The sequence below is a fragment of the Manis pentadactyla genome, chromosome 3 (assembly GCF_030020395.1).
Source record: "Manis pentadactyla isolate mManPen7 chromosome 3, mManPen7.hap1, whole genome shotgun sequence".
Lineage (NCBI taxonomy): Eukaryota > Metazoa > Chordata > Mammalia > Pholidota > Manidae > Manis > Manis pentadactyla.
The window spans coordinates 12,140,365-12,155,218 of record NC_080021.1 but is presented as its reverse complement, the minus strand read 5'-3'; the positions used below and the strand labels follow the sequence as shown (position 1 = coordinate 12,155,218).

The 14,854-nt window shown below is 38.3% G+C and overlaps 1 protein-coding gene across 9 annotated transcripts in view; it reads right to left on the bottom strand.

Annotated features, from left to right (window-relative positions):
• The window catches only part of LOC118915093 (gasdermin-C-like), a 69,692-nt gene that overhangs the window by 40,455 nt on the left and 14,383 nt on the right, over positions 1 to 14,854 (bottom strand). For all 9 annotated transcript variants that reach the window (XR_008996138.1, XR_008996139.1, XR_008996137.1 and 6 more), the window contains exons 4-5: positions 14,164 to 14,329; positions 1,129 to 1,240 (exon numbers count right to left, since the gene is read on the bottom strand). Coding sequence is in view for 1 of the 9 variants with exons in the window: in XM_057497742.1 (XP_057353725.1) it covers positions 1,129 to 1,240; positions 14,164 to 14,329 (278 nt within the window). In the remaining 8 variants the exon portion in view is untranslated. The remainder of the gene's footprint in view (positions 1 to 1,128; positions 1,241 to 14,163; positions 14,330 to 14,854) is intronic.

Below are 14,854 nucleotides of genomic sequence, written 5' to 3'. Positions count from 1 at the left end.
CACCCCGCCTGCAGCCCCGGGACCCCTCCTCCAGGTTGGGGCGGGCGCTTCTCTGTGTGGCCTGGGGACCCTCCGTCAGAATCACCTGGATGCTTGCTGACACTCAGGGTCCCTGACCTCAGTCTCTGTTTGTGAATCAGGCTCTGAAAGCACCCTCGGCTCTGCATTTAACTCAGCACCTTGGGCACTCATTGTGCATCTGACACTAGAGAACCACCTTTAGGTGGTGATGGAAATTGGCCTCCTGCTCCTCCTGAGGATGAAGTCTTCCTGGTGGCCTGTGTGCCCCTCTCCTGTGTCCCCTCCTCCCTTGTCCACTCCCAGTCCTGCCATCTTCCTGGGGATTTCCAACTTCATGTAAGAAATGCACTGAGATATGAAAACTACCTAATAATAAGACTGAAGCATTGGACAGGGGACAAGAGCCCACGAAGGAGACAGAACAGGAGGTGGACCCCGGCTGTGTCAGCCTGAGCTCTAGCCGGGACTCCACGCGGGGACAGGAGAGACCAGGGACTCCGAGCTGGTCGTGTTTCCAGGGCTCACTCCTCCACCCGGGTTTGCAGTGACAGGCTGGCATCGATTGCTCACCCACGTGGGGCCTGCACCCAAAGAGTGTGTGTGCGGGGACTGTTCATCTGAGGCTCGTGAGAGAGGGAGAGGTACCCACGAAATCCTGCCTCATGTGACGAGGGCGTCACGGCTGCCGTCTGTAGCTGCCGTGCAGACACCTGGTGGGCTGAAATGGGGGCGGTGGGCGACCTGCGAGGGCTCTGCCCTCTCGCAGCTGAGCTGGTGGGATGGGTGGGGCCCTGCTGTATGGGGGTGGCCGGGATTCGGGCTGCACTTTGCCCTGCGCTAAGGACACCTCTGTGTTGGGCACCCCTTTTGACCTACCAGCCCCCATGTGGTAGACTGTTTCGTATCTCTAACATTTCAGTGGGGCCATGGGCGGAGGTGGCCGGCAGGGCGTGGGGGGAGGGGAGTGTGTGCCCGGGACGCTGAGAGACGTGTCCCCTCCTCCTCCATGGAGGGGCGGGGCGGCCAAGGTGGCCTGTGGACAGGTTTTGCCCTCGTGTTTCTCTTCTCAGGCCCCTCTCCCGTCTGCCCCCTTCAGCCTTCACTTACCCCAGTTGTTGCCCTTGATAATCAGCTTCTTCTTCTTATAGGCCATCACCATGCCTTTCTGTAGAATCTTCTCCCTTTTTTCCATTTTGCTGTCCTCTCCCATGGCTCCCCCCTGGGGAGAGAAACCAGGCATGATAGCGTCATATATGCGCAAATTGATGTGTAAGGCACGTGAGCAAGTGACCCACCAGCCCCCTGCCCTCACGCTCCCTACCCCTGATCCCCGTTTGCAGTTACCAATTATTTTCCTATTTCTTCCTACATTTACCCTCACAGTTCTCAGTTTCAGGGTTATATGGCAATGATTTGACTTTTTCCAGATTTAAATATGTCCAGTTACGCACTCCTTTGATGAGGAGGGTTGCTTTTTCTTTCTGACCCCTCACTGCTCCTTTCCCAATCCCTTTTTTTTTTTTTGTCTTTTTATTTTTTATTTTAGTATCATTAATATACAATTACATGAGCAACATTGTGGTTACTAGATTCCCCCCATTATCAAGTCCCCCCCACGTACCCCATTACAGTCACTGTCCATCAGCGTAGTAAGATGCTATAGAGTCACTACTTATCTTCTCTGTGTTGTACTTCCTTCCCCGTGCCACACCCCCAACATTATGTCTGCTGATCCTAATGCCCCTTTTCCTCCCTTATCCCTCCATTCCCATCCATCCTTCCCAGTCCCTTTCCCTTTGGTAACTGTTAGTCCATTCTTAGGGTCTGTGAGTCTGCTGCTGTTTTGTTACTTCAGTATTTTCTTTGTTCTTATACTCCACAGATGAGTGAAATCATTTGATACTTGTCTTTTTCCACCTGGCTTATTTCACTGAGCATAATACCCTCTAGCTCCATCCATATTGTTGCAAATGGTAGGATTCGTTTTCTTCTTATGGCTGAAAAGTATTCCATTGTGTATATGTACCGCATCTTCTTTATCCATTCATCTACTGATGGACACTTGGGTTGCTTTCAATTCTTGGCTATTGTAAATAGTGCTGCAATAAACATAGGGGTACATATGTCTTTTTCAAACTGGGCTGCTGCATTCTTAGGGTAAATTCCTAGGAGTGGAATTCCTGAGTCAAATATTATTTCTATTTGAGTTTTTTGAGGAACCTCCATATTGCTTTCCACAATGGTTGAACTAGTTTACATTCCCACCAGCAGTGTAGGAGGGTTCCCCTTTCTCCACATCCTCGCCAACATTTGTTGTTTATCTTTTAGATGTTGGCCATCCTAACTGGTGTGAGATGATATCTCATTGTGGTTTTAATTTGCATTTCTCTGATGATTAGTGATGTGGAACATCTTTTCATGTGCCTTTTGGCCATCTGAATTTCTTCTTTGGAGAAGTGTCTGTTCAGATCCTCTGTCCATTTTTTAATTGGATTATTTGCTTTTTGTTTATTGAGGTACATGAGCTCTTTATATATTTTGGATGTCAACTCCTTATCGGATATCTCATTTATGAATATATTCTCCCGTACTGTTGTATGTCTTTGTGTTCGGCTGATGGTGTCCTTTGCTGTACAGAAGCTTTTTAGTTTGATAGAGTCCCACTTATTCATTTTTGCTTTTGTTTTCCTTGCCTGGGGAGATATGTTCATGAAGAAGTTGCTCATGTTTATATTCAAGAGAGTTTTGCCTAAATTTTCTTCTAAGAGTTGTATGGTTTTGTGACTTACATTCAGGTCTTTAATCTATTTTGAGTTTACTTTTGTGTATGCAGTTAGACAGTAATCCAGTTTCATTCTCTTACATGTAACTGTCCAGTTTTGCCAAAACCATCTGTTGAAGAGGCTGTCATTTCCCCATTGTATGTCCATGGCCCCTTTATCATATGTTAATTGACCATATATGCTTGGGTTAATATCTGGACTCTATTTTGTTCCACTGGCCTACAGATCTCTTCTTGTGCCAGTACCAAATTGCCTTGATTACTGTCACTTTGTAGTAGAGCTTGAAGTTGGGAAGCGAGATTCCCCCCTGCTTTATTCTTCCTTCTTAGCATTGCTTTGGCTATTTGGGGTCTTTTGTGGTTCCATATGAATTTTAGAACAATTTGTTCCAGTTCATTGAAGAATGCTGTCAGTATTTTGATAGGGATTGCATTGAATCTGTAGATTGCTTTAGGCAGAATGACCATTTTGACAATATTAATTCTTCCTACCTAAGAGCATGGGATGAATTTCCATTTATTAGTATCCTCTTTAATTTCTCTTAAAAGTGTCTTGTAGTTTTCAAGGCATAGGTCTTTCACCTCATTGGTTAGGTTTATTCCTAGGTATTTTATTCTTTTTGATGCAATTGTGAATGGAATTGTTTTCCTGATTTCTCTTTCTGCTAGTTCATCATTAGTGTATAGGAATGCAACAGATTTCTGTGTATTAATTTTGTATCCTGCAACTTGCTGTATTCAGATATTAGTTCTAGAAGTTTTGGAGTGGATTCTTTAGGGTTTTTTATGTACAATATCATGTCATCTGCAAACATTGAGAGTTTGACTTCTTCCTTACCAATCTGGATGCCTTTTATTTCTTTGTGTTGTCTGATTGCCATGGCTAGGACCTCCAGTACTATGTTGATTAAAAGTGGAGAAAGTGGGCATCCTTGTCTTGTTCCTGATCTTAGAGGAAAAGCTTTCAGCTTCTTGCTGTTAAGTATGATGTTGGCTGTGGGTTTGTCATATAGGGCCTTTACTATGTAGAGGTCTTGCCCTTTTTACCCATTTTGTTGAGTTTTTATCATGAATGGATGTTGAATTTTGTCAAATGCTTTTTCAGCATCCATAGAGATGATCATGTGGTTTTTGTCCTTCTTTTTGTTGATGTAGTGGATGATGTTGATGGATTTTCTAATGTTGTACCATCCTTGCATCCCTGGGATGAATCCCATTTGTTCATGGTATATGATCTTCTTGGATTTTTTAATACAGTTTGCTAATATTTTGCTGAGTATTTTTGCATCTATGTTCATCATGGATATTGGTCTGTAGTTTTCTTTTTTTGTGGTGTCTTTGCCTGGTTTTGGTATTAGAATGATACTGGCTTCACAGAATGAGTTTGGAAGTATTCCCTCCTCTTCTATTTTTTTGAAAACTTTAAGGGAATGGATATTATGTCTTCTCTAAATGTCTGATAAAATTCAGTGGTGAATCCATCTGGACCTGGGGTTTTGTTCTTATGTAGTTTTTTGATTAACAATTCAATTTCATTACTGGTAATTGGTCTGTTTAGATTTTCTGTTTCTTTCTGGGTCAGTCTTGGAAGGTTGCATTTTTCTACCCCTTTCTTTTTAAAATGTTCACATCACAATGTCTAAATTAATATTCATCATGTCCAGTGGGGGAAACTGCTGTCCTCCCTCCAGGTCTGTCCTTTAGCAGTTAGTTAATATGCAACTTGGTGACCTCTTCCTCCTTTACTCATTCTTTCCAGAAGACATAGGGGACACATTTTCTGAGTCCTTACATAACTGAAGACATCTTTATTTTATTCTCACACATGATTGGCATTTGACTGGACATAGAATTCTAGGCTGGAATTCCTTAGATTGTGACTTTATTTTTCCCTTCAGAAACATTTATGATTTCTTTTTGAGGGAAGTGCCCTAGAGTGTCACACTATGTTCCTCATTGTTCATCTATGTTTGCCCAGTACACTATGCCATTAATTCTCTCTTTCATCATAGAAACACATCCTTCAGTTCTCGTGAACTTTCTTGTATCAATCCTTCCACAATTTTCCCCCATAGACTTTGATGTCTGTTCTCTTCTTCTGGAGCTCCTGTTATTCAAAAGTTGTATCTTGGACTGAACCTCTAAATGTTTTAATTAATAGTCTCCTGTCTTTTACTTGTTCTTTATTGGAAATTTCCTGGATTTTATTTTTGACTTGCAATTTTCAAAGATTTTCACTTCCAGTTTCCAGCCTGACATGTAAAAAGCTTGAAAATAGTCATTTCATCATAATATCAAGTAAAAAGTTGAAGAAACTATTCAATTAAAAAATGGGCAGAGGAGCTGAACAGACAGTCCTCCAAAGAAGAAATTCAGATGGCCAACAGACACATGAAAAGATGCTCCACATCGCTAGTCATCAGAGAAATGCAAATTAAAACCACAATGAGGTATCACCTCACACCAGGAAGGATGGCCAGCATCCAAAAGACAAACAACAACAAAGGTTGGCAAGGTTGTGGAGAAAGGGGAACCCTTCTACACTACTGGTGGGAATGTGAATTAGTTCAACCATTGTGGAAAGCAGTATGGAGGTTCCTCAAAAAGCTCAAAATAGAAATACCATTTAACCCAGGAATTCCACTTCTAGGAATTTACCCTAAAAATACAGCAGCCCAGTTCAAAAAAGACAGATGCACCCCTATGTTTATCACAGCACTATTTACAATAGCCAATAAATGGAAGCAACCTAAGTGTCCATCAGTAGATGAATGGATAAAGAAGATGTGGTGCATATACATAATGGAATATTATTCAGCCATAAGAAGAAAACAAATCCTACCATTTGCAACAACATGGATGGAGCTAGAGGGTATTATGCTCAGTGAAATAAGCCAGGTGGAGAAAGACAAGTATCAAATGATTTCACTCATCTGTGGAGTATAAGAACAAAGAAAAAACTGAAGGAACAAAACAGCAGCAGAATCACAGAACCCAAAAATGGACTAACAGTTACCAAAGGGAAAAGGACTGGGAAGGAGGGGTGGGAAGGGAGGGATAAGGGGGGGTAAAAAGAAAGGGGGCCTTACTATTAGCATGTATAATGTGGGGAGAGGCACGGGGAGGGCTGTGCAACACAGAGAAGACAAGTAGTGATTCTACAGCATCTTAATACACTGATGGACAGTGACTGCAATGGGGGTTGTGGGGTGGACTTGGTGAAGGGGGATCCTAGTAAACATAATGTTCCTCATGTAATTGTAGATTAATGACACCAAAAAAAAAAACTTGAAGAAACTGAAAAACCAACAACTCTCCTTAGATCTGTTAGAAAAGTGATGTCACAGAGCAAAGCACCACCCCCAAAATCGGAGAGAAAGGCAACTATAGAGAAACATGATTTACCAAAGCAGAAATCTCCATGGGAACCAGTGCCAGGGCAGGAAAACCTGAGTAGTAAATTGACGAATTGTCAGAGGCTCATCATGGACAAATCTGAGACTTAAAATTCCAGGAGGACCAAGTCATAAGGGCGGCCTCATACTTTGGTGGGTTTTATCTCCAGAAGCTCTACCTGGTTCTCAAATTACATCAGAGAAAATTCCATTCATGGAGGGGGAAAGTAACCATTTTGAAATACTTCAGAGCATCTGTCCTCCTTAATAAACCCTGCCTCTACAGAAACTATTTAACCAGAGCCTAACCTATTGGGGTTTTATAAGAGCCAAACCAAACTAGTGGGAGGGAAATGTCCAATTCCAGCCCCTTCTAACCTTCCACTTGGAATAAGAGAAATATCCAACTCTAGGTCCCTCTAGCTGTCCTGTTACAATTGAGGTGGGAGAGGTACTCAGAAGCACTTGTGAAGTTCACAACCCAGGGAAGAATGCAAACAAGCTCACCGAAAGATCAAGTTCTGATCATGGGATTATAGGATACTTCGCCTATACCTTACCACTACATCACTAAAGACCTACTTACCAGAGTTCCTTTTATCCAGTACACCATGTCCAAATTTCAACAAAAAATTATAAGGCACACTCAAAAGCAAAAGATGACAGTTTGAAATAACAGAGCAAGCTTCAGAAAGAAAGAGTCAAGTATAACATAAGTGTCATAATTATAAGGGAATTCTGAACAACTATGATTAATATGCTAAGGGTTCTGATGGAAAACATAAACTACATGTAAGAACATATGAGTAATATAAGCAGAGAGATGAAAATTGTAAGAAAGAATAAATAAGAAGTGCTAAAAAGATCAAAAACATAAATGAAGAATGCCTTTGACTGGCTCATTAGTAGATAGGAAACAACTGACATGTGTCTGAGCTTTAAGTTATGTCGACAGAAACTTCCAGATGCTAAAAGAAAAGAGAGAAAGAAGACTGGGGGAAGAGGGTGAAGAAAAGAATATTTAAGAGCTGGGACAACTACAAAAGTTCTAACATACATGTAAAGGGAATATAGAAAGGGGAAGAAAGAGAGAAAGAAATAGAAGAAATATTTAAAGCAATAATGACTCAGAATTATCTGCAAATTGATGTCATACACCAAACCATAGAACCTAGAAGCTCAGAGAACTCCGAGAAAGATAAATGCCAAAAAATCTCAGACCTAGGCATATCATATTCAAACTTCAGGAAATCAAAGATAAAGAAAAAATATTGAAAGAAGCCAGAGGATAAAAACTCCTTACCTATACAGAGGCAAAGAATGATGTCTTCTCAGGAAGAATGCAAACAAGAACACAGGGGTGAAATATACAGTGTTTAGAGAAAAAGTCAACCAAGATAGAATTCTGTATCCTCCAAAATTTTCCTTCAAAATTGAAAGAGAAATAAAGTCTATTTCAGAAGAACAGAAATTAAGGGAATTTGTTTCCTGTAGACCTGTTTTGCAAGAAATGTTAAACAAATTTTTTCAGGGAAAAGATAAATAATGTAGGTCAGAAACTCAAATCTACATAAGGAAAGGAAGCGCATTAGAGAAAAAGTAAGTGAACAGAAAAGGAAAACTTTTACTCTTCTTATCCTTAATTGATCTAACGGAAAATAGTTCGTTCAAAACAATGCACCCAATGATGATAGCTTATGTGTAAGTGAAACGAATGACGGTGATAACACAAGGGATAGGAGAGAGGAATTGGTAATCTTTGTTATTATAAGATACTTGCATTACCCATAAAGCAATATAGTGTTATTTGAAAGTGGACATTGATTAGATAGAAATATTTATTAAAAACTATAGGCCAATCACTAAAAATTTTAAAAAGAGGATAAATATATCACATATGTTAAGAAAGGAACATGGCATCATATGAAATACTCAATTAAAACCAGAAAAGACATAAAAATAGAGGAAGACAAAAATACAAATCCAAAGGTAACAAATAGAACACAGTCTAAAATATGAAAGCCATTCAACCAACTATATCAATAATCACTTTAAATGTCAATGGTCTAAATACACCCTTTAAAAGACAGAGAGTGTCAGAGTGAATAAAAAGAACAAGACCCAACTATATATTGTCTGCAAGAAACCCACTTTAAATATAAAGACATGTAAATAGAGACATATGGATTAAAAGAAAAAGGGACAGAGAAAGATGTACCAGGCAGACACTGTGAAAGAAAAGCTGGAGTAGTGGTATTAATTCAGGCAGAAGAGATTTCAGAGCAAGGAAAATTATCAAGGATAATAAGGAGCATTACATAATGAAAAGGGTCAATTCTCTAAGAAAACTTAACAGTTCTAAATGTGGATGTGCTAACAGCAGAGAATCAAAACACTTCAGACAAAAACTGGTAAGTCTCCAAGGAGAAATAGATGAACCTCTCTATTACAGTTACAAACTTCAACACCCTCTGTAAGAAATTGACAGATGCAGCAGGCCCAAAATCAGTAAGGACACAGTTGTGCTCAAAGAACCATCAATCAACTGGTATAATACATGTCATAGACTAAATTACCCCAAACAGCAGAATACACAAGTTCAAACGGAAGTCATTAAAACAGAGTACATTATGGGTGGTAAAACACATCTTAACAATTTTTTAAATTAAGGTGTCATTGATATACAATCTTATAAAGGCTTCACATAAACAACATTGCAGTTTCAAAATTCACATATATTATCAAGTCCCTCCCACACACCCCATTGCAGTCACTGTAGATCAGCATAGTAAGATGCTATAGAGTCATTACTTGTCTTCTCCATGCTGTACTGCCTTCCCCATGACCTACCTATATTGTGAGGGCTAATTATAGTGCCCCTTAATCTACCCCTCTATCTCCCTCCCCACCCGGCCTCCCCAACCCCTTCCCTTTGGTAAACAGCAGTCCCTTCTCAGTGTCTGTAAGTCTGCTGCTACATTTCCTTCAATTTTGCTATTTTGTTATGCTCCACAAATGAGTGAGATCATTTGGTAGTTGTGTTTCTCCACCTGGCTTATTTCACTGAGCATAATACCCTCTAGCTCCATCCATGTTGTTGCAAATGGTAGGGTTTGTTTTCTTCTTATGGCTGAATAATATCCCATTGTGTATATGTACCACCTCTTCTTTATCCATTCATCTACTGATGAACACTTAGGTTGCTTCCATATCTTGGCTATTATAAATAGTACTGCAATAAACCTAGGGATGCATATGTCTTTTTGAAATTGGGCTCCTGCATTCTTAAGCTAAATTCCTAGGAGTGGAATTCCTGGGTCAAATGGTATTTCTATTTTGAGCTTTTTGAGGAACCTCCATACTGCTTTCCACAATGACTGAACTAATGTACATTCCCACCAGCAGTGTAGGAGGGTTCCCCTTTCTCTGCATCCTCGCCAGCATTTGTTGTTTCTTGTCTTTTGAATGTTGGCCATCCTAACTGGTGTGAGGTGATATGTCATTGTGGTTTTAATTTGCATTTCCCTGATGATTAGTGATGTGGAGCATCTTTTCATGTACCTATTGGCCATCTGAATTTCTTTGGAGAAGTGTCTGTTTAGATCCTCTGCCCATTTTTTAATAGGGTTATTTGCTTTTTGGATGTTGAGGCATGTGAGCTCTTTATACATTTTGGATGTTAACCCCTTATTGGATAAGTCATTTACAAATATATTTTCCCATATTGTAGAATGCCTTTTTGTTCTGATGCTTTCCTTTGCTGTACAGAAGCTGTTTTATTTTGAAGTAGTATCATTTGTTCACTTTTGCTTTTGTTTCCCTTGCCTGAGGAGATGTGTTCGGGAAAAAAGTGCTCATGTTTATATTCAAGATATTTTTGCCTATGTATTCTTCCATGAGTTTTATGGTTTCATGACTTACCTTCAGGTCTTTGATCCATTTTGAGTTTACTTTTGTGTATGGAGTCAGACGGTAATCTAGTTTCATTCTCTTACATGTAGCTGTCCACTTTTGTCAACACCATTTGTTGAAGACACTGTCATTTCCCCATTAATATCCATGGCTCCTTTATTGCATATTAATTGGCCATATATGTGTGCATTTATATCTCGTCTCTCTATTCTGTTCCATTGATCTATGGGTCTGCTCTTGTGCCAGTACCAAATTGTTTTGATTACTGTGGCTTTGTAGTAGAGCTTGAATTTAGGAAGCATAATCCCCCCAGCTTTGTTCTTCCTTCTCACAATTTATTTGGCTATTTGGGGTCTTTTGTGGTTCCTTATACATTTTGGAACTATTTGTTCTAGTTACTTGAAGAATGCTGTTGATATTTTGAGAGACTGCATTGAATCTGTAGATGCTTTGACAGCATTAATTCTTTCTATCCATGAGCACAGGATGTATTTCCATTTACTGATGTCTTTAATTTCTCTCATGAGTGCCTTGTAGTTTTCAGGATATAGGTCTTTCACCTCCTTGGGTAAGTTTATTCCTGGGTATTTTATTCTTTTTGATGCAATTGTAAATGGAGTTGTTTTCCTGATTTCTCTTTCTGCTAGTTCATCGTTAGTATATAGGAATGCAACAGATTTCTCACACCTTAACAATTTAAAAAAATTTAGAGATCATATAATGTATGCCATAGACCACAGTGGAATTGAGAAGCCAATAACAGAAAGGGAGTTGGACAATCCAAAATACTTAAGCAACACACTTCTAAATTACATATGAGTCAAAGAAGGATTATTAAGAGAAATTTTAAAGTATTTTGAACTAAATGAAAATAAAAATGCAACTTATCAAAATTTCTGGGATGCAGTTAAACTAATACCTAGAGGGAAATTTATAGCATTGAATGCATAATTAGAAAAGAAGAAATATCTAAAATTAATCATTTAAGCTTACACTTTAGGAAACTAGAAAAAAGAAGAGTAAATTAAGTTCAAAGTAAGCAGAAGAAGAGAACTAATAAAAACTTAGAGAATAAATTGGTGGAATTATATAGTGCCTAATAGTTTCCTCACTATTTTGTTTCTCTTAACATTTTTTCACAAATTTTTTGAGGCACCACATCACTATTTAACATAGGCCAATTGTTTTACTATATATTTCACTGTTTTCTAAATAAATTTATATTCTTATATGCATGCATTTCATTTGAAGAAAAATGTGAAATTTAAAATTAGGCTCCTCTGGAAATTATTTAGGTAGATTAGTCAATGTGAGGCTTTAATTTGATTTTCCTCTAAAATAGCCACATAATTTATCAATGAATAATCTTCTTTTCCACTATTTTGGGCTGCTTTCTTTATATTTTAGGTATAGATTGAGCTTTGCTAACAAGTTATTATCTTTATTATGTTTAATTGCTAAATTAATTAAATAATAATCATATTAATTATCTTCAATTCATTTCTGCTTTTGTATTTGTACCAGTCCTACAATATCTATATCATTTAGCTTTATACTGACTTATTATCTGTTAGATGATCCTCCCCCCATGTCCCCCTGCCCTCCTGTGATTCTTTAAAACATTTATATGTGTTCTCATCCGTTTTTTATTCCTGGTAAATTTAGATTAGATAAACAAGTCTCCACCAAACTAAATAAGGGAAAAGAAATTGGTTCATTAAATGAAAATTGTTTAAACCTATATTTTTTTCCCTAATATATTGCCATCTTTACAACTCCAGTTTAACTTTGAGGAAAATGGTTTGCTTCTCTATTTATTCAGATCTTTTCTGACATTTTTTCCATGTAAATTCACTTATTTCCAGGTGAAGTTATATCTAACATTTCATTTCCTTTTTCAATGTATCTAGGAAAAATAAAATTAGGTAATAATGGTGCTAACACTCTTGTTATCTTCTTTATTCTATACAAATGCCCCCAGTGTTTTACATTAGTGAAAAATGCTGGTTAATTGTTTGAAAAAGTATACCATGTATCCATTGTTGATTTTAACTTACTGTTTACCAAATTTTTTAGTATCTTTAACTTTTTAAACTTGACAAAATAAAGGCTTCTTAAAATCTTTTCATCATGAAATGAAATACACAATGAATTTCTTGAATACATAAATTCATTCTTAATATTTAGAGGTACATATTACAGAATTTTAAGTTGCACACAAAATAAGGAGTGATAATTGAATTAATCAAATACATTTTCAGCATCCACTGAAATGAATACACTTTTCTGTTTAACTTAATGATGTGATATACTAATATATTTTCTAATATAGTATATCTATATTTAAGGGAATAAGTCTTATTTCATTTGGGTAATTTTTTACATTAACATACTATTAATTTGAAGTCACTTGGATTTTATACAGATAGTTTGGGTCGTTATTTTATTCAAAGTTTGGCCCACTGTTTTATTTTCGGTTTGATCTTTTTTGGTTTTTAGTTTTTTAACTAAGCTGACGATAGAAGTTGTAAAGCAGACAGTTGGGCACTGCAGTCTCTTTGCAAGGACCTGGATTCCTAGTATTCAGTGTTATTGACAAAGGCTTATCCATATACTAGAGACATGAAATGAATAGATGGTGGTTATTGTTTGGTTAAAATTGAGGTCTGCAACCAACATAATAAATAATAAACCTGTCTCTGCTTGGCAGTGAACCAGGGCAAACCGCTGTCAAGACCAGGAATAATATCTAAAGAAAATTCCTAACCATTCCATCAAAGAGCCAAATATAATTGATCAAACTGTCCTGTACATAAGGTATGATTCAACATACAAAAACAAAATACTTTTAAGTAACATAGGCATTGATTTCAGGGGCTGCTAGACTCACAGATATGACCAAACTAATAGTAACAACTATTCCTTATTGGGTAATTACTATATAGCAGGGGAACTACTTAGCCATTATACATTATCATAAATATTTATTAGGTGTTATTTTAACTTTGTGAATGAGAGAACCATATCTCAGAAACATGAAGAATGTCTTCAGGTAACCTAATGTCTAACTGAATCCTCCAAAATTCAACCCTAGACTGATTCACCAGCACTTGTCTTATCACCAAACATCACCTGATAGAGTTCAGGGCACACCAACGGCCTGGGAAGCTCAGAGGCACAGAAACACACACGGAGCCAAAAACATGCTGATGCAGCCGTGAGCCAGGGTGATACACAAACTGTTTAACAGCATCACAAAGGTCAGTTTACCAATCCAAGCTCATGGAAACCCCAAGGTGAACATCAACAGACACTCCCAAGTGGAGTAGTGTTTTATTCATATCAAACATTTTTGTCCACTGGACTTGGAATCAAATGACCTGGGTGTAGCTTGGACCTCCTTGGGTCTAACTCATCAACTTTGTGTTAGTGCACATCTTAGTTATTTTATTTAGTTCCTAAAGCTAGTGAGCAAGGGCAGATTACAAATAAAATGCATTGTGCACACACACACAAAAGTTTATATATCCCTCAAACATACTTGATGCTGAATAAATATTTGATAAACAAATTTACTTTAATTAATTCAAAATATTATAGCTGGTTATTCTAAGTAATATATAAATCATATTTGCACTTGAATATATTTAAATCTCACTCCATAATACATCTCTACTTGGGATATCACAGCATTAAGGGTACTTTAACTATCAATGTTTGGTGCTAGTGATCCCTTATTTTCTCCATCATTAAACTGGACATGTATATAGTACAGCAGCTGAACCCTTAGACCCTCTGAAACCCATCATTTACTGCAAAGCAAAATGTAATACCACATAATCAATCTATTTCCTATTTTACTAATGCTGAATAATTGCATATATTAAAGTACTATAAATGAAGGTGTAGGTGTTAGAATATAGTCTCAGTTCATGGGTCAGAATTCTTTGACACATGAAAAGTGGGAACCAGATCCTGAGTAGGACCAGATCCCCTAAGAAGGGAGGCTGGAATGGTTATGCTGGCTTTGTTTTTGGTGTTCCCGTCCCATACCTTGAAAATAGTATTCCAAGGGATTAACAATTTTCCCAAAATATTCGAACTTCTGACATCCTGTAGCTTAGGACTGTTGACCAGTTGCACAATTTCTGTCACAACGTATAGGTTCTCTGCTGCTGTCCGGTTCTTCAGAGCTGACAGCATTGAATCCAACACTTTCCTGGGGATATAAGGGAGGAGAAGGGTTACGGTGAGAAAGAGATGCCTTCTTAGGTTATTCTGGGTTATGCTTCTCTTCAAGACCTGGAAGAGGTGCAAGGTTTTGGACTTTATCAGGTGAGCTGTCAATGGGTGGGAAGATGCTGGCTTATGAGGTCAGGTTACAGAGGGCAGCAGAACACCTTTTCTCGTGTGCACAGTGCAGGGACCCCCCATTCTCTACGGGCGTGTGCACGTGAGAGTGCGCATACCAGAGTGTTAAGGTCATGTGTACTTTCCAAAATTATGTTGGGCTTGTTAGAGGCTAGTTTATACATTTCCAGTACCAGGGCTTCTCACCAGAAGGGAATAGAAGTGAACACATGCAGATGTTCAAGAACAGTGCTTAGGAAGCCCTGTTGTCAAAGCTAGATATCCACACTGAACATGTAGGGTGGGTTGTGGTGCAATAAAGTGTGAGTGTGATGAAGCAGGGGGGATTCTGGATGCTTCTAGCACAGGTGGGTCTTTATGAACCGACTGTCCT